This window comes from Balaenoptera acutorostrata, chromosome 10 (genome assembly GCF_949987535.1).
Source record: "Balaenoptera acutorostrata chromosome 10, mBalAcu1.1, whole genome shotgun sequence".
Classification (NCBI taxonomy): Eukaryota; Metazoa; Chordata; class Mammalia; order Artiodactyla; family Balaenopteridae; genus Balaenoptera; species Balaenoptera acutorostrata.
This window is the reverse complement of record NC_080073.1, coordinates 69,276,201-69,303,009: the sequence shown is the minus strand read 5'-3', so window position 1 is coordinate 69,303,009 and position 26,809 is coordinate 69,276,201. Positions and strand designations below refer to the sequence as shown.

General features: G+C 48.6%; 1 protein-coding gene across 1 annotated transcript; it reads right to left on the bottom strand.

Annotated features, from left to right (window-relative positions):
- On the bottom strand, positions 1 to 26,809 carry RAB44 (RAB44, member RAS oncogene family). The gene is made up of 13 exons (XM_007197956.2): positions 26,603 to 26,809; positions 18,158 to 18,269; positions 16,287 to 16,461; positions 14,878 to 15,024; positions 14,121 to 14,211; positions 13,620 to 13,715; positions 11,432 to 11,619; positions 9,391 to 10,853; positions 5,492 to 5,573; positions 4,360 to 4,474; positions 3,187 to 3,288; positions 1,578 to 1,654; positions 1 to 91 (listed from the first exon to the last, which is right to left on the bottom strand). Exons 1-13 carry the CDS (start codon positions 26,807 to 26,809, stop codon positions 1 to 3), a joined length of 2,946 nt encoding a protein of 981 aa, XP_007198018.2.

Sequence of the window (26,809 nt, the reverse complement as noted above, 5' to 3'; positions counted from 1 at the left end):
TCAGGAGCAGCAGCCAGCTCTCTTCGGTGGCCTCTCGGGGGCCACCTCCACCAGTGAGCCCTTCAGGCGGTCTTCTTGCATCTTGAGTGACCTGCGTGAAGACGCCTGGGCATCAGTCCTCTCTCTCACCTCCCAGGGGCAGCAGGGAGGGGCCCAGGGGTGCAGCTGGAGGGCTGCCCCCCCCCACCGAGCTTCCTCTCTCCCAGCTGCTCTGCCCCTGTCCTGCGTTCCACATGGCACCAGAAAAATGGGGCCACGGAGACCGGCTTCCTGTCTCTTTTCTGGCATTCTCTGTAGCCTACTGCGTGCCAGGCGCAAGGGACTCTGATTATGACAATGAAGCCATCATGTCCTTGCCTTGAGTAGTGAGAGAGACAGAGAGGGGAAGGGGCGATCAGGACCCAGGAATGGGGAGGCACACAGAGGGACTTCACACCAGGTCCTGGAGGGATTTAGGGAACAAGGAGGCAGAGATGGAGCTGAGACTGAGCGGTGGGCAAGGGTTCACCAGCAGAAAAGAGGGAGGGGTGTGTTCTAGGCAGAGGGCAAAAGCTCAGAGAGATAGCTTGCGTGTTCGGGAAGCAAAGCCCCTTCGTTCATTCATTTATTCACAATATATTTATTGTGCGCCTGGCGCTGTCCTAAATCACAGAGCCTAAGGACTAAATGGCCAGAAAGAAGCCTTGGAGGCAGCAAGCAGGGATTCAGGGCTCTGCCGGCCAGGAAGCCACATTCAGGAACTTGGGCTTTTATCCTAAAGCAAAGAGAAGCCACTGAGCAGTTTCCTGTCGGAGGGATCTGGCGTGATCAGGTTTGCAGTTTAGCAAGCTCACTCTAGCTGCTTTGTCAGAGAAGGGGCCCAGAGATCATCTGGTCTAATACTCCTCCCGCCTCACTTACTTCATTCATTTATTGAACACCTAGTATGTGCCAGGCCCCAGGAGGAGGGGCTGAACAAAACAGGCATGACCCTGCCCTCCAGGAGCTACAGCCTGGTAGGGAAGGCAGGCAGCAAAAAGAAAACAGACAAATGCATGTGCAGCTACAGTTTGTCAAGAGGGGCTTTTTTGTTTTTTTTCAAGAAGGGCTTTGAAGGACACAAACAGAGAAGGTAATCCAGAATAGCGGTGGGAGGGGGTGTGGTCAGGGAGGGTCCCTCTGAGCGGCTGAAGCTTATGGGGGGGGTGCGGGCGGGGAGATGGCACTGGAGCCAATACAGGCCACTGAGAGGCATTTGGATTTTACTCTAAATGCACTGCATTATTATTATTATTTTTTTTTTTGCCGTACCGCTTGGCTTGTGGGATTTTAGTTCCCCAACCAGGGATCAAACCCGGCCCCCCGGCCACTGCACCAAGGCTCAGAGAGGGGACAGGAGACTTCCCAGAGGTGACGCAGCTAACAGGCCTGGTAGAATTGGAGTGAGGAGACTCCGTGCAGTGTTCTCTCTCCTTCCCCAGACTTCTGAGCCCTGTGCTTTCACAGGTGCTTCCTCGGAATGGGCCTTCCCCTCCCACATGAGTCAGCTGAAGGCTGTCCAGAAGATTCTGGGTGGGGAGCAGCGGGGTGGCACTCACCGGGCCAGGTTCACCACAGGCTCCAGGATGTTGTGACCCAGGGCAGCGCTGCACTCTCCAAAGGAGACCCCCAGCTCCTGCAGCCAGACAGATAGGGGTTCAGGTGCCGTGGGGGAGACCACTGAGAGTCTAGGTGGCAGTGCCCACCACCAAAGACCTGATCATCAGACAGAGTCCCACCCAGTACACCCCCAGGCAACCCCAACAGGTGAGGCAGCCCATCTCCATCTCCTTGTGGCCCATAGTGCCCAGCCTTGGCCCTCTGCCCACTGTCTCTCCACCCTGGCTGGACAAGGTATCAAAGATGCCACCTAGAAAACTCCACAGCATTCAGAGTGACGGTGGGAAGCCTGTGTCCCAACTTGGAGAATTGTCCTTGGGGACATTTTTAAGTCATTAGTTATATGTATTTTTAATTTCAAAAATATTTAATTGGGGGAAATATTTGAAAATGTAGCATAAAAAAGTAGAAATACAAAATATAAAACACTCCTGTTAGTGTTTGAGTATATAGTTCCATTCTGTTTTATATAACCCTTTTATTGGGGGGTGAGTGTGGTGGGCTAAACGTCGTTATACTTTAGGTTAAACCATATGAAAGTGCTGTTTTGATAGACACCAAACAGTCAAATATCAGCAATCTCATATGATTCAACCTAACCTATACCCAGAGATGCAGCTGCTTTTCTGACTTCACATTATATTGTAAGCATTTCCTCCACACCCTTAAATATTTTTTAGAACAGGATTCTTAATGGCAAATGCTAGCCTCTCACATGAAGCTCCACAAATTAACCACCAACTGTTGCCAAAGGTTTGTTCTTATAAATAACACTGTAAAGAATATCCTCATACAAATGTTCAATTATACATAATACACGGGTATCCAGTACATCATTAAGAATTATTATTTCTGACTCTTTCCTTAGGATAAATTGCTAGAGGAGGAATTACTGTATCAAGGAGATGAGCTACTACTTTTAAGAGGAAAAAGTTCCCACCAACCAGGAGTCACAATGATGACCTCATGATCAGGAGAAATGAGAGAAGAAACAGGAAGGAAATACGATATGGAAATGCCAAGAGGGGTGGTGTCAGAGGTAGGGCAGGGAGCGAGTCTTTGTTCCACCTTTATTATTCTCCAGATTTTCTGGAATGTAGTTCAGTTCTATTCATAAATAAATAGTATCCACTGTCCCCTGTCTGGTAACAGGGATTTTGATGCAATCTTCCCAGGGAAGATTTTGGGTCTTAAGATAGAATAAATTAGAAGGAATGTTATGTTAATTAGAGACCAGAGATAAAATTAAGATTTGATTGGGAATTTTAAGTGAAGCTTAAAAAGATTTTGACTCTGAAGATATTTTTATGTAGGTCGGGACACTGTGGGGATTTGCTAATTCAACAGTGAGGTTCAATGTCACGCCCACTGTTACCCTCTGGTGTTTAGCTCTTAGGCCCGGGTGGGTGGGAGGCTGTCGGTCTTTGATTGCGCAAGGGCAGGAACGGATCCTTCTCTGTGGTCTCGGCCAGGGTGACCTATTCATTACCCTCAGGGAGGGGTCTGCCCAACCCAGGCTGGGGGAGGGGCTGATGCCCAGGTACTCACCTGGGCCAGTTGCTGCCCAGCCTCGGTGGACACTTGCCGATCCTCCTCACAGTCTGTCTTGTTTCCCAAGAGAAGGATGACCACGCTGTCAGACACTGCATCCTGTACACAGAACATGTTCCCTCAGCAACACATGTTGAGCACCTGCTGTGTGCCAGGCCCTGGGTAGATTTGGCCATGCTCTCCAGGAAGCTGACTGTGTGCCACTTCCCTCCACACATGCCCACATTTCCATATCACACCCACTCCACACTCTTCCCACCTCTGACACTTTCCCTTCCATCTGCAGTGAACCTACCCCCCTCTCTGCCTGCAAACATGTCACCCACTTTCCAAGGCCAACCTCAAAGTCACCTCCCCCAGGAAGCCTTCCTAGATTGCTCCTGCCCATGCCCCTCTTTTCTGCCTGTGTTGAACAGCCCAGCATTTGATTACGCAGGCTGCCTTGGCTCATCTCCTAATTGTTTCATGGATAATAATAATAATAGCTTCTGTTTACTGTATACCAGGTGCTGTGCTGAAAGCAGTTATATCAGTTAATCCTCACAACTGCTCTCTGAGAAAAGTTGGGAAATTGAAGTTCAGAGAGTTTAAGTCACTTGTCCAAGGTCACAGAGTTGGGATGGGATAGTTGGGATACAAACCCAGGTCTTATCAGAACCCAGAGCCCAGCTCCCCTCATGTATCACCTTATCCTGCTTCTCTTGCATCTCTTCAACTAGACTAGAAATTTCTAGAGAGAAGACAACATGTCTTTCTTCATACCCCTCTTCTGTGCTAGCACATACTGCAGAATTTCAGCATGTATACACACAGCAAGTAAGTACGTAGGGGAAAGAACTAGAGATGTGTGAACAGAGGAATGATCACCTAGAGTGGCACTAGACTTGCATTATCCCCAGGTGTTAAGAAGACATCACAGAGCTTCTGTAGATAGGGAAAAAATGGTCACAGGATAAAGGAAAGAGTTTGTTTTGGAGGCCGTACTATGTGGTTGTAGTTTCTTTGTACTACTATGTTCCCAGCCCATCCAGCCACATACCCTCAGTAGATTATGTCACCCATATGTCTGCTGTGTCGTTTGTAATCCTGGGAGAAAAGAGGGAGTGGGAAGGATAAAAGTTCCCTCTTGACTCCACACACTGGGGCCAACCCCAGCAGCCATCGGCTCACCTGGAGACAGTCCAGCCAGTAGCGCACATGGGCAAAGCTCTCCTGGGAGGTGACGTCGTACATGAGCACCACTCCATCAGCCTTGCGGAGCAGCTGCCGCGTCACGCTGTGGTACCTGCCCAGAGAGTCCGCATCAGGCCATGCCAGGCGGCCTGACCCCAAGCCCTGACCTCTCTAGGCCTCAGCCACTCCATCTGCTTCTAATTGCTTCCCAAAGAGAGCGTGCATGTATTTTCCTTCTTACAGTGTGCTTATTGTTGAATAGGTAACAGTCTTCATGGCTCAAATTTCAGAAGGTACCAAAGGGCACCCCGTGAAAAGTCTCTCCCAGCCAACCCCACCCTCATCCTGCAGCCACCCCCAGAGGCAGCCAGAGTTACCCATTTCTTAAATAGTTTCCCAGAGGTATTTTATATCTATACTGATACATAAATGTATATGTACACACACACACATATACCCATATACACACTGTTTAAACAAATACGGTGTAAAACACTGTACCTATTAATATTCAGTATTCTGTACTTTGTTTTATCCACATTATAAAATGTCTTGAAGATATTTCCCTATTGGTACATAAAGAGGGTCCTCCATCTTTTGTGTGGCTTCATAATATTCTATTGTGTGGAGAGACTCTAATATATTTAACTGGTCCATTACTGATGGTGTTTAGGTTGTTTCCAATGTTTCATAATATAAAGAGTGTTGCTATGAACAGTCTTGGTCCCTTTGATATTATAGGCATGTATGAGTTTATCAATAGAATGAATTTCTAGAAGTAGAACTTCTGGGTCACAGAAGATGTGCCTTTTCAGTTTTGATCACTACTGCTTAACCAGAAAGTGGAAAGCCAGCGTTTTCAGAAGGACAGGCGATTGGGTGGCTGTCCCCTGTTGGGACGGCCATTACAGGTGCCCCGCCATGCTGAGGGGAACTCTGGGTCTGCTGTCCTGTCTCCTGCACGGGGACTGGACTCATCTCTCCATCCCTGACCTCCTGAATCATCAGGGGTAGAAGCTGCATTTGCACTTGGTTGCCTCTTAGCCCATGTTGGACTCCTCAGGGTCAGGGCTGCCCTCCACTCCTCTGCAGTCCAGGCTCAGCCACTAATGCCGACAATGCCCGTTACCTCTCTTGGCCAGCTGTGTCCCAGAGCTGCAGCACAAAGCACTTGTTGTCCACCAGCAGGTTTGTGACCCGAAAATCCACTCCTAGGACACACAGAGGAGAGTCAAGCTTACTTTCAAGTTACCATCCCGGACTTGCAGCTGAGACCTGCCTGAATACATACCTGTCCCCAGTACCAGCCAGGGTGGAATGGGAACCTCCAGCTGCTGGGCTTCCCTTTTGCTCTCCAAATCCCATCCATACTTGAGGGCCCACATCCTCCAAGAAGCCTTCCCTGACCATGCAGCTCCCACTGCACTCCTGCCCTGAGGGTTGGCCAGCGTGAGGCACCTTGCATTGTTTTTACCTCTACCAAAAAAAATTTGTCTTCTCAACTGCACGGCAGTGTTTATTCCTCAGGCTACTCAGGAAAATCAGTTTTGTTAATTTATTTTTTATAATACTTCTTGTTTCATTCCTAATTATTGCATGCATCTTCCCCCTTTACCCAGACAGCAGCTTGGGAGGGTGGAAGGAATGTTGGCTTCAAGAATGACCAGTTGGGCCATGAGTTGTCCACCTTCTGCTGCTATACTGGCTGTGTGACCTCAGGCAAGTCACTTCACCTCTCTGAGCCTTCCTTCCTCATCTGCAAGGTGGCAATTTAAAAAGACCCACATCACTGGGTGGTTGGGAGGATTAAATGACTTATGTCCAAGGTTCAGCCTAATTTCTAGGGGGTGCTTAGGAGGTGGTAATTTTTTTTAATAAATTTATTTATTTTGTTTACTTTAATTTTGGCTGCGTTGGGTTTCTATTGCTGCACGTGGGCTTTTCTCCGGTTGCGGCAAGCGGGGGCTACTCTTCGTTGCGGTGCGCGGGCTTCTCACTGTGGTGGCCTCTCCCGCTGCGGACCACAGGCTCTAGGTACGTGGGCTTCAGTAGTTGTGGCACACGGGCTCAGCAGTTGTGGTTTGTGGGCTCCAGGGCGCAGGCTCAGTAGTTGTGGCGCATGGGCCCAGCTGGTCCACGGCATGTGGGATCTTCCTGGACCAGGGCTCGAACCCGCGTCCCCTGCACTGGCAGGCGGATTCCTAACCACTGTGCCACCAGGGAAGCCCAGGAGGTGGTAATTTTTATTATCACTATGAATTCTCATCTCCCTGAGCCCCAACTCCTCAAGCAGGGCCCAGACCAGCTCAGGAAAGGAGCATCTCCTCATGTTATCCCTGAGCTGGTAAGACCTTCCTCAAGGTCTAGGTCTCTCATGACAGCCCCCAGAAGCACCTGCTGCTGTCCCTGGTGGTGACTGAAGCCACAGACCACCCCCCACACCCATGTTCTCCACAGGTAGCTGGGAGAAGTGGCAGCTGGGAGTCCTGACCTCAGCAAGATGCTGAAGCAAAAGTCTGTCTGTAGCATCCACTTCTCTTTTTTTTTGGCCGCACCACGTGGCATACGGGATGCGGGATCTTAGTTCCCGACTAGGGATCGTACCCGTGTCCCCTGCAGTGGAAGCGCAGAGTCTTAACCACTGGACCGCCAGGGAAGTCCCTCCGTTTCTCTTTACTGCCCTCTTTCCTCAAGGTCTAAGGAAGCCCATGATCTGCAGGAACTTCTGAGGTTATCCAATCCCACCCCCCGAGATGATATCCAGCCTCTGCTTAAATACCCACTGTGTGATCTATTGAGCAACCCTAACCCTAACTAAACCCTTGCATTTAGTAACTTAACTCCCACTTTCCACCTCCCTGCCCATCATCCTCCTCAATCCACCCATGTAACCCCACACCCTCCCCCAAACATGTTACAACTTAACCACATAAACTGTTAGAAATATAATGTTTTCAGCTTCCCAAGTAATCTGCTATTTTACATGAACAACCCCAGGGAGAGGGCAAGGCTGAACCCATAAGAGGGTAAAACTTCTGGAGTGGGGGCGCGTGCTTTGAAGGCAGGTGGACCCGGGTTTGAACTTTGGGGCCCAGGTAGGGCAAGAAATTTAACTGGGTCTTCAATTCTCTGTTCTCCTCATCTGTAAAATGGGGGTAGATATGGAGAAGCCTCAAAAAAATGCACAATCAGCTATAATTTGATTGGCTCTGGCTCTGGTCCTCCACCAGCCCTGTTCTCAAATGGAGGCAGGTGAGAAAGGGGGGTGGGAATGGAGCAGGGTGATGCTGAGTGGGGAAATGTTTATGGCTGAGGAAGCAGGAATCGTCCCCAGTGATAGTTAAACCAGATGGATGACAGCCACCAAGGGCACCAAACCACAGCTAGCAGTGGGACAGATTTGGATCACGCACCTGGATCTCAGGTCCTCCCAGCTGGCTAGCAGTGCATGCAGAGTTGCCTTGTCTTTTTACAGTTATGCAATCTGTATTTTTCTCTACTGAATTTTGTGGAAACTTCTTACCACATAATAATGGGAGAGGCTCAATCACAGGGAGGGCTGATGTAAGGAATAAGGCATGTATGCCTGGTGCATTGTAGGTGGTCAGTAACCAGTAGCTTAGGTGATTAAGGATGGTGGCCTTGCAGACCCTGTGACCCTGTTCAACATCAGACCAGGCTTCCTATGGGTCCCCTTTTCCTGACAACACTGCATTTCTTTTTAAAAAGTATTTGTTTATTTATTTATTTATGGCTGTGTTGGGTCTTCGTTTCTGTGCGAGGGCTTTCTCTAGTTGTGGCAAGCGGGGGCCACTCTTCATCGCGGTGCGCGGGCCTCTCATTATCGCGGCCTCTCTTGTTGCGGAGCACAGGCTCCAGACGCACAGGCTCAGTAACTGTGGCTCACGGGCCCAGTTGCTCCACGGCATGTGGGATCTTCCGAGACCAGGGCTCGAACCCGTGTTCCCTGCATTGGTAGGCAGATTCTCAACCACTGCGCCACCAGGGAAGCCCAACACTGCATTTTTAACTATCTCCCCAGGTGAGGATCCTCAGGCAGAGAAAGTTTCAAGAACTTGTCCTGGGGGGCCTCTCTTACATAACGTTTGAGAACTTTATCCACTGGTCTAGCACTGATCCCCATCAGCACGCACCCTGATGGACACAAAGACATGAATCCTTCCAACTTTGCCCCTAAGCTGGCTGTTCCCACGAGCTCTTTTCTGTGGCTCTATGCAATGTTCAAGTGGCCACATAGCCCAATATTTTTAAAGAAAGGAGGCTTTGTGCTATGGTACATTTCATTTGCAAAAGCCACTGAATTAGACATTATCAGAAGTTTACTTATAATAATAACCATAAAAATAACTAATATTGAGCACTTAATACATGCCAGATATTATTCCGAGAACTTGATATGTATTAACTGAACTAATTCTCACAGCCCCTCTATGAGGTCAGCACTACTGTTGACCCCATTATGCTCAGAGGGGTTACATAATTTGCTCAAGTTCATACCACCAGTAAGAGGCAGAGCTGGATTTTGAACTCAGGCACCTGTGTTCCTAACTTACCCCACTCTACAAACACATTCTGCGTAAAATATTCAACTTGCCAAAGGCCACTTCCTGCCAGAGTCTGGCTGACTGGCCTAGGGTTGGTCCTGAGCAAATTCAAGCAGCAGGGACCCTGTGCCTGCGGTGGCCTGCCCAGGGGCCACATGGGTGGAGACCTGCTTGTTTTCACCATCAGCCAGTGCTGGCAGCTAAATTGCAGGGTGCTTTATTGATGTGGTACATTATTAGCTAATCAGATCAATGCAGAAAAAGCAAATTACCTGTAATTAGAGATGATTAGTAAAATAGCCAGATTATGCCCATATAAAATAATGTCTAATGCAGGGCCTGTGGTGAGGGCAGAACCTACAGCTTCCTCAGGGATGGCTTGCTCTGGGCCTGCTCCAGCTCTTCAGCCTGGTCCCCCGGGTCTCCCCTCCCTCCCCTGCCGCCCTCCCCAGGTGGCCCTTACCCACAGTAGCTGTCAGCCCAGTGGCGAAGGTGTTCTGGTGCAGCAGGTGCAGGAAGGATGTTTTGCCCACATTCGAGTCTCCCAGGAAGATGACGTGGAAGGCGTAATCAGGATTGGCCAAAGACTCACTGGCCGTGCGGTCCCGTGGGGATGGGGTCAGCCCAATGCCTCCGGAGTCCATTCCTGGATCTTCAGGCCTGTTTTCTGCCCTTGGCTCCCTGGATTGAGGGGGCCCTGGTTCTTTTTCTGCGTGAGCGGTTATAGGTTGGGGCCTGGGCTGGGCTTCCAGCTCAGCCCTGGTGGGGAGGGTTTGTGTGGGCTCCTGGGGCCCTGCTGCATCCCCAGGCTGAGCCCCTGTTGGGGGAGAGCCCCTTGAAGGTGATGGTTTTTCAGGAGCTGGGGCTTGTGCCTCAGCCTGAGCCTGTGCTGTGTCGGGTGGGAGAGGAGCAGGTGGGGAATCGTGCTGGGGGAGTTCCGAGTGCCCAGTTTTCAGGCCATGAGCCTCAGCGGACAGCTCTGACCTGAAATCCTGCCCTCCTTGGTCCCCTGCTTTCCTTTCGTCAGCCCTGGGCTCCTCTTCCAGACTCTGGTGGGGTATGGCAGGCAGCCCTTCAGGCCCAAGGACCTGGCTGTGAGCTTCCTGTAGTCCCCCAGGACGGCCCTCCTGTGCATCTGGGCTCAGCTTGCCCTGCTCCAATCCCTCTGTGGGAGCCTGACCCACAGGCTCCAGGCCCTGGGAGGGCTCATCCAGCCCTGCTGTGAGGGCTCCAGCTCCTGAGGACCCCAGCCCTGGCTCAGAGCCAGCGGCATGTGGGTCCTGAGGGAGGGCCTCTCTCTGCCTGGGTGGCTTGGCTGGGACAGGCCCAGGCCCAGGGCCCTCATCATCTGGGTATGAGACCTGGAACTGTTCACTGGGCCCAGCTGGGGCCTGGGGAGGGGGAGAGGTCACATGAGGAGGGGCCCCATCCTCCAAAGGAATGAGCACTTTGAGCGCAGCTACCACCAGGCCCCCAGACTCCCCGGCTGGAGCCCCTGGAAGCCCCCAGCGGAAGTGGACCCCAGGGCTAGGCCCTGACTCCTCCTTAGGTTCCAGGCTGGGGGGCTCTCCAGTCTGCTCTGGGCTGATGTTCTGCCCCTCTGGGTCCACTCCTTTCTCTTCCTTGGTCCCGGAAGGCACCCCAGGGGGGCTTCCTGGGGACCCATCTGGATCTGAAGGTGGCTCCTGACCAAAGAGAAAAGCACGCGGCTCCGACGTGGAGATCTGCCTGACCGCTCGGGGTGTCTGGGGGCCTGAGGAGGCTCTCGGAGCTGGGGGTGGGCTCCTGGAGAGCTGCAGGGCACTGTGGCGGGTGCCGCTGAAGCTGCTGCAGAGCTGGTCCCAGTCATCGCTGTCCCCAGTCAGTCCGGGTAGGGGAGCCTCCTCAGAGGAGACTGAGGCCTTCTCCTCACCTGCTCTGGGGACACTAGAAAGGGTGTGGGAAGCTAAGGTCAGGGGAGGGGCGGGTAGAGGTCACACCAACCCTGTCGGCATCCATCACCACTGGGTGCGCACTTCACCGCTAGCCCTTCCTCCCAGTCTTCCCTTTGGCAGCGCTTCTGTCCCGGCACACACTCCCTACCTTTCCCCACCTCCAATCCTGCTCATCCTTCCAGGCCTATATAGAGCCTCACCTCCTCCAGGAAGCCTTCCCTACCATTCTGGCCCATCCCACTCCTCTGACCTGTAACGAGTAGAGTGGGTGCTGTACCCGCCAAGGATCCAGCACTGCACTAGCCTGTGTGTGTGTGTGTGTGTGTGTGAGTGAATCCCAGTTGTGTGACTCATATGTCACGTGTGTCTGGGCACATGACTTTCCCCTGTCTGTCTCCTTGTCTGAGAAATGGGCATGATAATCCCAGCCTGGCAGGGTTGTTGAGAGGTTTAAGGAGGGAGTCTGTGTGCTCTGGGCACTGAGCAGAGCCTCGGAGAACTCAGAGCCACCCTCCCCTCTTCCAGGAAGCCCCTGGTCTCCAGCCCAGCCCAAGGGTGGCAGCTACTTGCCTCGGTTCCTCCTCCATCTGCCAGGACACATGGCCCTTGGTGGTGTTCAGGTGTCCCCTGGTCACCTGCAGCTGCCCCCGCACCTCTTCCAGCCTCCCAGCCAGGTCACGCTGGGCCTCCCGAAGCTGCTGGTTCTCCGAGCTGGCCTCCTGGTGTGTGCTGCTGAGGCGGTGGAGCTGGGCCTCCAGCTGCAGGAGGTGGAGGGTGAGGAGGAGGGAAGCCCAGGTGCCCTTCAGGGGAACAAAGAGCCTCCCAAGGCCACTGTGGGGCACAGACTCCAGGCTCCTGGAGACCCAGCTTAAAACATAGGATAGGGGCAGGTGGGGGCGGTTGTTACCCCCTCACTGGCCTAATTAGCTCCATTACCTCCCACCCGGGAGAGACACTGGAATTTGGGGGATGGGGAAGAGAGAGGGAACTGTTTAAGAAACACAAACTGCCAGCACCACAAGGGCCTGAAGCATACATGGGATCACACCCTCCTCTGCTCAACGTTCTGCAATGGCTGCTCATCTCTGAGCGCATCTGGTCTGCAAGGAGCTCCTGATCCAACAGCAGGTCACAAGACTGGGAGATGGAGAGCTTCTTGACCATGCCGAACAGAAGGCAAAGTCCTCACAATAGCCTCCAAGGTCCTCACAACAGTCTTCCCCTCAACCCCACCTCTGTTACATCTCTGACCTCCTCTCCCACTACCACCCCCCAACCTGCTCCCGCAGTCTGTTCCAGCCCACAGGTCTCTTTGCTGGTCCTTGGACATTCACAGCGCATCATACCCGCCTCAGGGCCTTTGCACTTGCTATTCCCTCTGCCTGGACTGCTCTTCCCCCAGATAACACATGGTCCACTCCTCACCTCCTTCAGGTCTTTCCTCCAAAGTCATCATCTTAGTGAGGCCTTCCTTGACTCCCCTATCAAAACCCTTCTGTCCCCCTGCCCTGCTTTACTTTATTCTCCTTAACACTTTCACTATCTAATATGTTATAGATTTTACTTGCTTATTTAGTTTATCATCTCTCTCTCTGACTAGACAATAACTCCACGGACAGGAGTTATTTGTGTCTATTATGTTCCTCAGAACCTAGAACAGTGCCTGGCACATAGTGGGTGCACCATAAATAGTTGTTGGGTGAAGGAATGAATAGCCTTGCGGGGAGAGGCTTCACATCCACAGGGGACAGGACAAAATGGTCCCATGTGGGAAGTCTAACCTCTTCCCTTAGCAGAAGGGGCCCGCCTCAGTTTCCAAGGAGCAGCTACTGCAGAGGCACCTGGGAAATCAACCCATGTCAGGAGGGTGAGACCAGGTAGCAGGACCAGCCAAGGCAACAGTGGGAAAGACTCTGGGAACCTGGTCCAGTGCTGAAGGAATGCAGGTTGTCCTGGTTACAACAGATGGTGATTTTACTAAGGTCAGTGGTCTGGAAGTTGAGGAGGGAAGAGACAATGGGGCAGGGTCTCAGACCCAAAGGCTTAGCACAATGCCAACTGGAAGTGACTATAGGTTACGAGACCTGAGGTGTTGGGGTAGCAGGTATTCTGACCAGGAAGCTAGGTCAGGTTCAGCGACAGTAACAACTGTGATATGTAAAGCACCTACTACCAGCCAGGCACCGTCTTAGGCCCTCAAATATAGTATCTCTAATAATCACAGCAGCCTTCTAAGGCAAAAGTTCTGATCTCCATTTCTCTGGTAAGGAAACCAGGGGTCAGAGAGGTTAAAAACCTGCCCAAGGTGACTCAGCTGACAATGCAGATGAAAGTTGAACACCATCCTATCACCAAGCTTCTCCAACGCTGAGATTTTGTGTTTGCCCATTGCTTTCCTGTTTCAAAATGCTTTCCCATTTATTACCTCATTTGACACAACTAGCTGGGGAGATGCAGTAGATGTGGCTATTCCCATTTTACAAATGGAGAAACTAAGGCCAAGACAAGCAAAATTATTTCCTCGGATTTGCATGGTTTTTAATTGGAACAGCAGGAATTTGAACTTGGACCTTCTGACTCATGTCCCAGTACTTCCACTGCACTACCCGGCCTCATCTCAGAAAAAGACCAGAGACATCGCTTTCCTAGGGGCCAGCTCTGATGCAGGAGCCCAGCGAGCCCAGGGAACCCTCAGGAGATGGGTGTCAGGGTCTGTGAATCCTCAGAAATTGGGCTCCCGGGGAAAGCCGTCACTCACCTCCTTCTGGCCCACAGTCAGGCGCTGCACCGCGTGTTCCTTGGCCTCCAGGACCTCCTGCATCTGGGAGCTGAGGGCCAGGCCCCGGGAGTCGCTCTGGGGAGCAGAAAGGTCTCAGCCCCTGTATTGCCGAATCTAAGACCCAGCTGGACTGGGCTGGCCCTCCCCACACTTCACCTCCACCCAGGCCTAGGGTGCAGGGTCCAGGATGTCTCAACAAGGAGGGGTCTCGGACAGCTGCCCTGGATCAGGCAATAGGAGACAGAAACCCAGAGAGCAGAAGGAGTGGCTCCGGGAGACACGCGAGACCTGGCAGAGGTGAGCAGGGGGCCCAGGCTCGGCACTCCCCACCCACCTCTCTGAGGAATACGAGCTCAGGGATATGAGAAGATCTACTCCCAGCAGCCTCCTGCTGCCCACACTGGCCAGTGGCCGGCCCGCTGCTTGGCCAGCAGGGGAGTTCAGGGCCGGGGGAGAGGTTGGCTGTCGCGGAGAGCCTACCTCAGCCTGCAGCTGCTGCTTCTCCTGCCGGATTTGCTGCTCCATCTCCTCATAGAGCTGCTGGACCGCGCGATGGTGGTCAGAGTCCCGCCTGGAAGGGGGTGGGGGGCGGGGCCAGGCAGCCCATCAGCACCCTGGGACCTTGCTGCTGGCAGAGGTGGTCTGGGCCTGGGTTTGCAGCCTATGCTGCTGTCCACCTCACTCTGCCAGCGGTCACTGACCCCTGTCGCCCTGAGAACAGTCACCCCAGTAACAGTTCCTGACATATATGCCCTTGATATAGATCATCGGATCCCATCATGCCGACTCCCATAACCATCATCAAGATGTTGGTTCCTGTGGCCCTTTCTCATAGTCCCCAAAGCCCCATCACTCTGTCCCCACTTCCGGCTGTTGCTGTCCTCCTACCCCCATAACTGAGACTCCCTGGCAAGGCTGTGCCCATGTCAACCCCAGGATCACCACATGCATTGTAATCTATGTGAGTGCTGCCCTGGAGTTAGGTGCCACAGTGGCCCTGCACCAAGACACACTGACCTTTCCCTCTTTGGCTGAAGGCCTAATTCTGTCCTCCCCAGTAGGTCCCCTTAGTCACCCCTTCTTCCAGTTCAGCTCTGCCCGTCCAGCTCCCAGGCCCTGCAGTGGACGCCTGGCCTCCATTCTTTGGAGCTGAGAGAATTCAATTAAGATTCAACTAAAATGTAAAGAGCACCCACTGTGTGCCAACACCGGGCAAGGCACCCGGGCCCCAACTCACTTCCTCAGGGTCAGCTCCAGAACCTCCTTGTCAGTCCGTGCTTCCTGCAGGCGACTGTTCATCTTGGCCAGAAAGCCCTGCAGGTTGCCTGTCAGCTGGGGATCCTCCTGCTGCAGCTTCCTCCATAGCTGCCAGATTTCCGCCTGCCTGGGAGGGGAGGATAGCCAGAGATTAGACACGAGGTGGGACCAGGAGGCAGGGGGAGCCCCACTCCTCGGTTTTAATGGCAACGCTCCAAGAGACTTGGGCACCTGGGCCACGAAAATCTATTTACACCCTACAAGGTGAAGCTCAAATGCCACCTCCCCCAGGAACCTTTCCCAGTTGTGCCCTTTCCCTTCGTGAAGCCCCACAACACTTTTTCTCTCTATGGTTTGGTGATTAATTGTGGGGTGAGGGAACTTGGGAGTCCGATGGCCCAGGGCTTCCATCTGTCTTCTCTCTTCTCCCACTCTAGCTGTGTGACCTTTAGCAAGTCCCATGCCCTCTCTGAACTTACTTGTAAAATGGCCACTGGAGAATGAGACACACCCAGTGAAAGCACCGGCTTGGGGTCTGGCACCCAGTTGGCACTCAATAAATGCTGCTTTCACATGGATTTAACTAGGTCATGAAGACAGATGCCTGAGGGCTGAGCCCAGGCCAAAGCTGCCAAGCAGGTAAATCACTCCCCACCACACCTGTCCCACCAGGCTGCACCCCAATCCCACCCTGCCTGCCCCACAACAGCTGCCCCACCCTCTGAGAGCTTGTCCTCACAGAGACCTGCGGGGCGGGAGAACCTGGGAGAACCTGGGCAGACAGGCGAGGGCGATTCCCTTGTTGGTTCTAACAGACCCAGTGGGACCTGGGGGGTGTGAGAGGGGCATTTCTAGGCAGGAGCCCCTTCTCTAAGCACGAGTGAACGCCAAAAGCCCAGAGCCTGAGGCAGTCTCCAAGCTCTCCTGTCTCCAGTCCTGCCCAACTCAAAGCATCACCATGCCTGAAAAGCATCCCCCATCATACCCCTGGGGGACCCTCTTTTTGGCACCCTCGGGGAGCTTTGTATTTTTAAGAATTGAGTCCCCTTAGGGAGCTGACCCTTCAACTCACTAATCCTTCTGAGGAGTGACCAGGTGGGGCAGGACAGGGAGGGAGAGGTTGAGTGGGATGGACTCCTAGTGGGTAGGCTTTCTCCACACGTGGCTTCATTTAATCCCACAGCAGCTCTTATGCTCACTCTGTGGCCGGGGAAACAGAGGTCGGAGGTTAGGCTACTTGCCCGCAGTCGTACAGCTTAACAAGTGGCTAAACCAGGATTTCTGCCCAGCTCTACCTGGTGGCTCCCACTCGACCTTGTGTCCAGGAGAGTCCTCACCCCCACTGACCAGCAGTGGCTCTCCCTGCACCCACAACCATGCTGGCCTTACTCGGGAAGTGAGTGGCTGGCTGCCGGTTGCTCCATGAAGGCAAAGAACGCCTCCTTCTCCTCAGTGTCGGCCTCCTCCTGCACTGGGAAGCTGGTGGCTACAGATCCTCGCTTGGAGGACTGTGGCCTCCTTCTGTGGAGCCTGTGGGTGCTCGGGCTGGAGCCAAAGATGTTCTCTGTGAGACAGAGGGGTGCAGAAGGGAGCAGAGTGAGGTTCAGCTCAATCCCTTGACCTCCCACCTTGCCTTGCTCCAGTCATTGGGGAAATCATTATATCTATGTCAGTCACATTTTACTGGGCCAGGGTCATACATTCCTCACATCAACCTTTGGAGTCTACTCAAGGTAGACACTGTGTCCCTTTTACAGATGAACATCTGAGGTCCAGAGAGGCCAAAAGACTTGCTGGAAGTCACACAGCAGCTCCACGGTGGCCAACACAGTCTTTTCACTCAGTCAAGGGATATTTATTGAGCATCTACTATGTGCTAGGGACAAAATTGGCCAAAATCCCTGCCCTGGTGGAGCTGACAGTCTATGAATGCTGAAAAGGACACTTTTTTTTTTTTTTTTTAAGTAGATTTGCCAAGTGAGCTAAAGGAATGAACAGGGTAATTTCCACTGAGAGACTAGACAGAGTCTGCGTTAGAGGAGGTGGTCAGGAGTGTCCTGAGGAAGTGACATTGGAACTGAGATGTGACTAACAAGAAGGAACAAGCGATATAGATTTCTAGGGAAGCATATTCCAGGCTGAGAGAACAGCACATGAGAAGGCCCTGAGGTAAGAGCCAGATTGGCATGCTGGAGGAGGCGAGTGGTATTGAGTGAGCCCAAGAGGTTGGAAGGGTCTGGATGGCGCTGGCCTGTAGGCCCTGGGAAGGGGGTTGAATTTTGTTCCATAGACCTTGGGAAGTCCCCAGTATAGTGGGCACAATGGACACAGATGTGAAGATGGCCTCGGGGCTACATGGACAAAATGTTCCCTCTGCCCCACTCCCGATTCCAGACCCTCATTTCCCCTCCCTACTCCCAGCTTTTCAATCACCAGAACTGGAGCAACCACCTCCTGGGGAGGCCCCAACCTATAAATGCAGATTCTTGGCCTCCCTTCCTGTTGTTCCCCAAACTCTTGAACACTCAGCAGACCTGAGAACTCCAGATGGCTTTGCAGACATTAAAAGCTGAACAGTGCTTTTCAGGGTCTCTGCAAGGACACCACTCCTTCCATTCCCTGGGCCAGAAGGTCTTCCCCCATCAAGCTCAGCAGGAATATTGTGCATCTCCGGCTTTGGTGTCTTTAGGTCCTTCTGGGAATGTCTTGAGAAGCCGGTGTTGGAGTAACCTTGGCCAGTGAGGGCTAAGGAAGGGCTTGGGAAGCCCCCACCCACTAAACATCACCCTCTGCTGCTCCCTGGGGCCTCGATTTCCTTTAACCAAAGCCAGAATGTGACCTTCTTCAGGCAGAAACAAGGCCTGCGGTCTCAAGAACAAGTGGTGCTTAACCTCTTGCTCAAGGGAAAACTTTTACTGGGGAGAAGACAAGGGAGGCATCAGAAAGCAAGCCTGGAGGCCTCTCTGGAGGAGGGGGATGCTCAGGGGAGCCACCAGCCAATAAACTGCTCTCTCTGGTGGAAAGGAAGTCAAGTCTCCTGGGCGAGAGTCTTCAGGCTCAGCTCTGCCTCGAACCAACTGCCTTCCCACTCAGGCTTAGTGTTCTCATCTCCACAGAAATCTGTATCATCATCCATGCTCAGAACATGGGCATGTTATGAAGGTCCTGTGATTGGTAGGGAGTCCTGGGGTCTTTCCTGTCTGCCCAGCCTTGCCTCATGCTGGGCACACTCCCCAGAGGCCCCCCCAGGACAGACATACTGAGCCCAGAGCTGAATTCTTCAAGGGAGAGGCGTCCCTTCCGCTCCACATCCACCCAGTCAAAGATCATCCCCGGCTCCTCCTTGCTGCCCAGGAAGCTGAACTTGGCCACCTGCAAGGAAGAGGTAAGTTGGGCGCTGTTCCCATTGGGGAGGGCTCTGGACCACCCTCAGAAAAGGAGAAGGTGTTTGTCTTCAGCCATCCCCACCTCCCCTCTCCCCAGTTTTGGAGTCCCACCGCCAACCTGACCTCAAGGCCGACCCTTGAGGCTCTTGGACCCTATCCAAGGCCACCCTCTCATCAGTGCCTTGAACTTTGTCCACACCTTTTCCCTTCCTCCATCCAACATCAAAACCTACCTGTTCTGAGTCTCATCCCTTTAGGACTCTAATAAAGGACAGTAGCCAATCCTCCCCAGAATGTGTTTATCAGTCTTCAAAAATTATCTAAAACTATTCAATGATGCAGTATAATAGACTATGTTCTGAATTAAAATATTAATATCTAGTTTAAAATTTGAATTAGAACTTGGAGGACTTCCCTGGTGGTACAGTGGTTAGGAATCCGCCTGCCAATGCAGGGGACACGGGTTTGAGCCCTGGTCCAGGAGGATCCCACACGCCGCGGAACAAGTAAGCCCGTGCGCCACAACTACTGAGCCTGCGCCCTAGAGCCCATGAGCCACAACTACTGAGCCCGCGTGCCACAACTACTGAAGCCGATGCGCCTAGAGCCCGTGCTCCACAACAAGAGAAGCCACCGCAATGAGAAGCCCGCGCACCGCAATGAAGAGTAGCCCCCACTTGCTGCAACTAGAGAAAGGCCGCACACAGCAACGAAGACCCAATACAGCCAAGAATAAAATAAATAAATAAATAAATTTATTTTTTTTAAAAAAAACTTGGAATTGCTTGTTCCTGTTAAATATAGAATGAATCCTAGATTATTTTTTTATTACATATGGGTTAGGATTAGGCTCAGATGTATTCAGCAAAAACAAACTAACAAACAATAACAGAAAAACTCAAATAGCTGAGGCTTAAATAATAAAGGCTGAGATAAGTAATCTGAAGTATTTGGGCCAGGGCTGCTGTGGCAGCTCCACTATGTCTGCAGGGCCTCAGACTTCAAGCTCGAGGCTTAACTGTCCCTCAGTGCCACCCTCCACATGAAGGTGAAAGAAGCCTCCGGAACTCAGAAATCTCTATTCCAGACAACAGGATGGAAGAAGCAAGAAATAAAGGTATCCTCCTTTCCTCATATGAAAATAATTCCATCCCACCTTTCCCAGATGCATATATTTTACATAGCTGCAATATTATGATGTATATAATGCTGTACCTTTTTCTTATCCATAATTTCTTCACATCCATAACTCTCATTGAAATTGCTCCTTCGTACTCTTGAATGGGTGTTCCAAAATTACTTAACTTTTCCCCTATTCTTGGACATTTTGTGGCTCTGTTTTCGCTTCTATAAATAAAATGCAATGAATACCGAAAAGAAAATTATCTAAAACTTGAAAATAAGTACAAAGAGTGGACAGCACATCCTTTCAGTATCCTACAGGGGGGTCAAGGCCACCCAAGCATCTTCTAGATTCTGTGAATGTACTTAATTCAACACATGGTACTGATTAGGGGTCCCAGACTAAATGAAGTCACATGTTAACTTGTAGATTTTGTCCAGGAGAGATGTAAATAACTTTTGTCTGACAGAACAGATAACCCCAAAGATTTACGGCCTGTTGTACATTAACCAGCTTTAAAAAAAATCTATCTCAGCAATCCGATTCTAACATTTCTTTGTTAAATTGTCCAGCTTTTAAAGTGTTCTTTCAACCATTCATAACATCTCTCATTAATAAATGAGTTAAATAAAACCTCTGGTATAGACTCATTTTATTTTTGTCTAAGGGTCATGATTTTACCTTTTTGGAAATTCTACTTTGACAGTTTTGGAGGTTCATGGAGATGCCCCAGTGGACTCAGCTGTCAGAACCCAGTAAACTGCATTGCTGGAAAAAGAGCCCCAGATGGACTCTGGGAACCCAGGAACTTTTTTTCTTGGCTCTTGAAGGGAATCCCAAGTGTGGCAGAACTTTAAGTTTGCTGACTGTTTCTCTAGTTTTTACGTTTTTGTTTTTACTGATTTTCTGCTTCTGGTTTTGGTGGTAACCATGATGGGGAATTCCGTTTTATGGACTGACCATTTGTAGATCTCCATGGGATACATGAAGGAGACCTAGTGTCTGTTGGTTGAGAGACAACAGAAAATCTGGTTTGCTAATCCTTTGTTGTTGGTGGTGGTGTGTTTGTTTTTCTAGGTGTGACCTCAAATCGGTTAAGAATTTTGTGCCCGCTGGGGAGGAGAACAGCTCTTTGAAATCTGAACTGGAGAGTTTTTGTTTCTGTGTTTACTTTTGACCTGTGGCTAGGGTTGGAGAAAAGAAGCCCTGTCTGTGTGTCTACATGTCTGTAATTCAGAACGGCCCTTAACTCTCATTTTGAGTGTGAATATTTTTCTGTATCTGGGTATTAATGACTTAGAGTACTACATCTCTCACAGGGGTTCTGTGTGGATTGGTTTGTAGAGACAAATAAATGTTTATATAAATCTAATGGCCCCCAAAGTCACAGAAAAAAAAAAAGAAACTGAACTTCTAATGCTTTAAATGTGCTGGACTTTAAAAAAAATCCCTCTTACAAGAAATTGCTAACTAAGAAAACTTTTAAGGATCCAGGTTCAGATAATTAAGGTGAATCTTTGACAAATTAAATTAAATTGGTTTAGGACTTCCCTGGTGGTGCAGTGGTTAAGAATCCACCTGCCAATGCAGGGGACACGGGTTCGAGCCCTGGTCCGGAAGATCCCACATGCCACAGAGCAACTAAGCCCGTGTGCCACAACAACTGAGCCCGTGTGCCACAACTACAGAAGCCCAGGTGCCTAGAGCCCGTGCTCCACAACAAGAGAAGCCACCGCAATGAGAAGCCCGTGCACTGCAACGAAGAGTAGACCCTGCTCACCACAACTAGAGAAAGCCTGTGCACAGCAACGAAGACCAACACAGCCAAAAATAAATAAATAAAATAAATTTATTTAAAAATTTAATTAATTACTTAAATTGGTTTAATAATTTTGGTTTACAAAAGACAAATAATAGCTATCTCTGTTTTCTCCATCTTATATTAAATATAATACAAGTATACATTCTATTTTTCATAAGATCTGGATTTGTTTTTCGTGAAGAAACTAGTCAATCTGAATTTCCTACACTTCTCATTTTGTTTTACTTATCAAATGAGCCGACATTATCTTTACACGATGTTTAAGATTATAAAAATGTGAATCTGGGGACTTCCCTGGTGGTGCAGTGGTTAAGAATCCCCTGCCAATGCAGGATTCGATCCCTGGTCCGGGAAGATCCCACATGCCCTGGAGCAACTAAGCCTGTGCATTACAACTACTGAGCCTGCGCTCTAGAGCCCGTGAGCCACAACTACTGAGCCCGCCTGCTGCAACTACTGAAGCTCGCGTGCCTAGAGCCCATGCTCCGCAGCAAGAGAAGCCACAGCAATAAGAAGCCCACGCACCGCAATGAAGAGTAGCCCCTGCTCACCGCAACTAGAGAAAGCCCGTGCACAGCAATGAAGACCCAATGCAGCCAAAAATCAATCAATCAATAAATTTTTTTTTTAAAAATGTGAATTTGTGTTCAACTCAGTTGATTCATTATTGTAACAAATTTTATATCAACAGTACTTATTTTTTTTAGTGTGTCACCTTACACACAATTTCCGAGAGCCTTAGGTAACTTGAAACTGAACTAATAATAATTAAGTTAATTGATAAATAATTTTTGGCTACCTGGAAAATTTCTAAGAAAAATTTAATACTGAAACATTGATAGCTAAGCATAATTTTAAATATATATCTTTTTACTTATTTTTACATGCTAAAGAGCAGCTGTTCTTTGGGTCATGTTAGTGAGCGAATTCATTTTTTCCACTTTAAATAGTTATGCAAGGGAAAGCAGGGATTCAAGTAGATATGTGTCTACCTATATTCATATCAGCTATGTTAACAATAGCTAAAAGATGGAAGCAACTCAAATGTCCATCAAGGGATGAATGGATAGGCGAAATGTGGTATATACAAACAATGGAATATTATTCAGCCTTAAAAAGGAAGGGAATTCTGACACATGCTACAACGTGGATGAACCTTGAGGACATTATGTTAAGTGAAACAAGCCAATCACAAAAAGACAAATACTATATGATTCCATTTATATGAGGGACCTAGAGTGGTCAAATTCAAAGTAGAGTCGGGGTTTCTAGGAGAGAGGGAGCTGGGAGAATGGGAGTTAGTATTCAATGGGTACAGAGTCTTCTTTAGGGAAGATGAAGAAAATCTAGAGTTGGATGGTGGTAATGGTGATGGTTGCACAGCATAATGTCACTGAACTCTGCACATAAAAATGGCTAAAATGGCAAATTTTAAGTTATGTATATTTTATCACAATTTTTTTCAAGTTGTGCAAGGGATATGTGTGATTGTAGAAAGTCATATTGTGTATTTGTGAGCTTTGCTAGTTTACTAAAATGCTGTCTAAGACAGTTCTCAATTATTTACCCATTAGTTTTTTCTGGGAAATAGAGTTTAATTACTTTGTTAAAAGTTACAATCACTCCGATGTTTGAGATGATACTAGGAACAAGAGTGACAGAGAAAAACAACTGTGTCTGCAAGGAAAATGGGATGTGCTTTTGCTTTCCAAGGGATAAGGGAAGTGGTTTTGTCTTAAAGTGCTTGGTTGTTCCAGAACATGAAAAAGCAAAATCTGAATGGATATAGAGAGTAGTAGAGGATTTGTTGAAAGGGAATCTTATTTGTCTTGATTTATAATACCTGAGTCTGAAAATAGACTATGAAGTATATGTTAACATTTTGCTAAATTTGGCTCAGTTTTGATGGGTTTAAAACTCAATCAATAGGGGGCTTCCCTGGTGGCACAGTGGTTGAGAATCCACCTGCCAATGCAGGGGACACAGGTTCGATCCCTGGTCCGGGAAGATCCCACATTCCGTGGAGCTACTGAGTCTGTGCTTTAGAGCCCTTGCGCCACAACTACTGAGCCCGTGTGCCGCAACTACTGAAGCCCGCGTGCCTAGAACTGAAAAGCCCGTGCACTGCAACGAAGAGTAGTCCCTGCTCACCACAACTAGAGAAAGCCCGTGCGCAGCAGCGAAGACCCAACACAGCCAAATAAATAAATAAATAAATAAATTTATTTATTTAAAAAAAAAATCAATCAATCTTGTGAAAGTTTTACTGCCACATGTTATATTAATGCAAAACTAGAATTTGGCTCCATCTCTATTAAAATGATAAATTGGTCTTAGAGCTCTAGGTAAGGGTTAAAAAGGGGTTACTATTAATCTTCTGTGTAAGTTGCCTGGAAAACTGATTCCATGTCTCAGCAGAATAATTTTCTCTGCTTTATTTTGGCTTTATCATGTTCTAATTTTCTTTAAAACAAAAAGCAGAGCCACTTCCCCTATAAAAGAGCTAAATATCCTTGCAATAGTGTTGCCTTCTATGTTTATTTCAAAATGTTTTATTTTATTGTCACTTTGATTAAGTAGGAAACCAAGTACTATTTCTCAGGATCCCATGATTCTATCTTAATCTAGTGCTCTATCTTCTCTGATAGCTCCTTTGGTTTTGCCTTCCCAACATCAGATCCTAAATTAAAAAAAAAAAATTAAATTAAAATGTCAGGATAAAAAAAAAATGTCAGGATATCTTTCTCTTTATTTATTAAATACCTCAACACTATTACAAGAGCATCGTGGGAAGAACTGTCAGATCAGAAAAGATATTCAGCCTTTCCTAGGCTAAGTTTACATAGGTAAAACACTCTTAATATAAATATTTCAGAAACTGCATGCTTTAGGGGAAGGCCCTAGAGATTTCTCAATGTCTTTACTATGCAAAATATGTTCTTATCTTCAGGGGAAACACTGATCAAACTCTTATGAAATAGTTATATACCGTATCCCAATAGAACATTTTACTCTCTTCCATTATGATATTATTAGTTACTGTAATAACTACAGGCTTTCAGTCTCATTACTAAACACATTTCTGCTTTCCTACCCTTGCCTGAAGGCTTGGTTACAAGCTGCAGGGCAATTTGTGTCTTCCACAAAGCACAGACTCAAAGTCTTGTGGAAAAGGACTGTACCAGGTTCTATGAACTATTGATGCTTTACTTGGGTACAGGATTCCAAGCTGGCATTACCCGACTTTCAGACTGAGCCAGTGGATCACAATTTCTAGGAATCTTTTCAGTCCAGAAGCAGCCAGCTCACCCAAGATCCAGTAGATCAAGAATTAATCACATGGAACTGAATGAATGGTTGAAGGAAATTGAGTTGTAGTTATTTGCTGGGAATATAGTTGATATTATTTTTTTATTGTTTTGTTTTTATGGATGTATGAGGAAATCTTCTCTCTGTCTTCTTGAGCTGTCTCTAACCTTCAGTTTAGGAAATTATGCTTTCATAAACTGAAATTTAACATTTAAAATGGTATCTGAATCTCACTGAACCCCTCCTGATTCAGAAACCAATACTTTTCCTGAATCTCTTTCCTTTCTCTGGCAATATAGTTATTTACACAGTTTCAGTAAGAATCTGTCCTCCTTTTTACTGGGATATAGTTGAATAGATCAGTTGTGTAACTGGATGTTGTATTAAAAGATGATTCTCATTTAATCAAGTGTGACAAGCCTACTGCAAGGAGCACTTGTGGAAGCAATGCCTGCAGAGCTCTCGCAGGAAACTGGCCTGGAAACAGGGATAAGGAATGTTACTTCTGGGCAGGAGAGGGACCTTAGAAAAATTGGGAACCTCAAGAAAAGAGGAAGTCCGTCACATTTATAGGTGCTGCAGGTGAAAGATGCTAGAGAGAGTCTTATGCTTGGTTTCCATATTAGTAGGGAGGCCAACTTGTTCCAGTTTGTCCAAGACTTTCCCAGTTTCAACACTGAAAGTCCCACATCCCAGGTACCCCTCCAGCCCAGGCAAACTGGGACAGATGGTCATTCTAGGTAGAAGAACGAATAACAGAGGTTTTAAAAGTCCAACCTAAGATTCCATATGAAAATTTCTGGAGAGAAGCTAAAATGGCTCAATACTTCAAAATTCTAGATTTGCAGAGCCCAGTCAAGGAGGTCCACATGCTTTATTTGCACCCTCGCTGCATCTAAGGAAATGATCGAGCCAAACCAAATGAGATCAGACTTTTTTATGTCAAAAATAAAAAGCTTTGGAGATTATTTATGATCACAGGAAATTATCTGAAACTTGGAAATAAGGCAAAAAGGTAGACAGCACATCCTTTCAATATTATATGGGGGTAAAGACTACTCAAGTGTTGTCTAGACGAGAGGAATGCACTTAGTTCATCTCATTGTTTACCTTTCATTAGAAGTCCCCTTCGACTTATCGAAGTTACTTGTTAACTTGTAGATTTTGTCCAGGAGAGGTGAAAATAATTTTTGTCTAGTAGTACAGATAACCTCAAAGATTTATGGCCTGTTGGACATTAGCCATTTTTAAAACTGAACTCAGCAAATTTATCCTAACACTCTTCTGTCAAATTGCCTATAAATATTCCAGCTTCTCAAATGCTCCTTGAACCTGTCATAACATCTTACTGGTTCCCTCACTGATTGATAATAATAATGAATTAGATAGATCTTTGATAAGTATTGATTTTATATTTACTCAAAAGTCTTTTTTTTTTAACCATTTTGAAAATTATATTTTAACATCAGCCATTTGTACTTTTCTGTGGCCCTGAGGGTGGAATATAGGAAGGGTCAGTTTTGATGGGGGAAGAACAAAGTCTGGAGTATAGAACAGTATCAGGAGGAGACAGCAGGTCCAGTGAGACTCCAGTAACCCACATAGGACCCTTTGTAGAAAATGAAGAGAAACCAAAAAAAAAAAAAAAAATCCAGCCAATCTTGGTCTAGGTCACAGCCTAAGATTACTTCTTGGCATGTACAACCTTGGCTGATCTTCTGTTTCACTGAAGTTTGCAGTCATTGACATTGTTTGATTTCCAGGGCCCTGACTGCTCCCCAAGATAAACTTCCCTGCTCAGTGGGCCTGAAATTATACCATTTGCAAGTTACTTCTTTGGCCTAAAACCTTTCCTTTGTTAATATGCAAATGTTTCTGGAAGAGGGTAACACAAAAGGCCTTATCAATCATTTACACATTAGTATAAACAAATTCCTAGCCTTTCCTAAGAGCAAATTTGAGATGAGAGAAAGGGAAAACAGCAGACAAGCTCTACTTTCCTGGGATGGGAGAGTCTCAGAAGGCTGTGGAAAAGGGATTCAGGGGGATGGGGCCTTGGACTCACCGCCAGGTCCTCTCGCGTGACAAAGCCCCTCTCCTTGGCACCACAGTCCTGGAAGAAGCCCTGCAGTTCTGCAGCTGACTCGGAGGACCAGGACTCTGGCTCGGGGGCCACAGAGGCATCCTGGCCATCAGCTGGCTCTCGCATCTGCCGCCGGCGGCTGGAGCCTAGCTTCCGGCCCTTTCGGGGCACTCTCTGTCCACTCTCCAT

Bases quoted from the DNA above. Each gene is read 5' to 3' on its own strand.
- RAB44 (XM_007197956.2), bottom strand. From the start codon at position 26,809: ATGGAGAGTGGACAGAGAGTGCCCCGAAAGGGCCGGAAGCTAGGCTCC. The intron at 15,025-16,286 runs GTAAGGCCAGCA...CTCCCCTCCCAG, and splicing joins GCCAGCCACTCACTTCCCGA to GCAGGCGGAAATCTGGCAGC. The intron at 13,716-14,120 runs GTAGGCTCTCCG...TCTGCTCCCCAG, and splicing joins AGCAGCAGCTGCAGGCTGAG to AGCGACTCCCGGGGCCTGGC.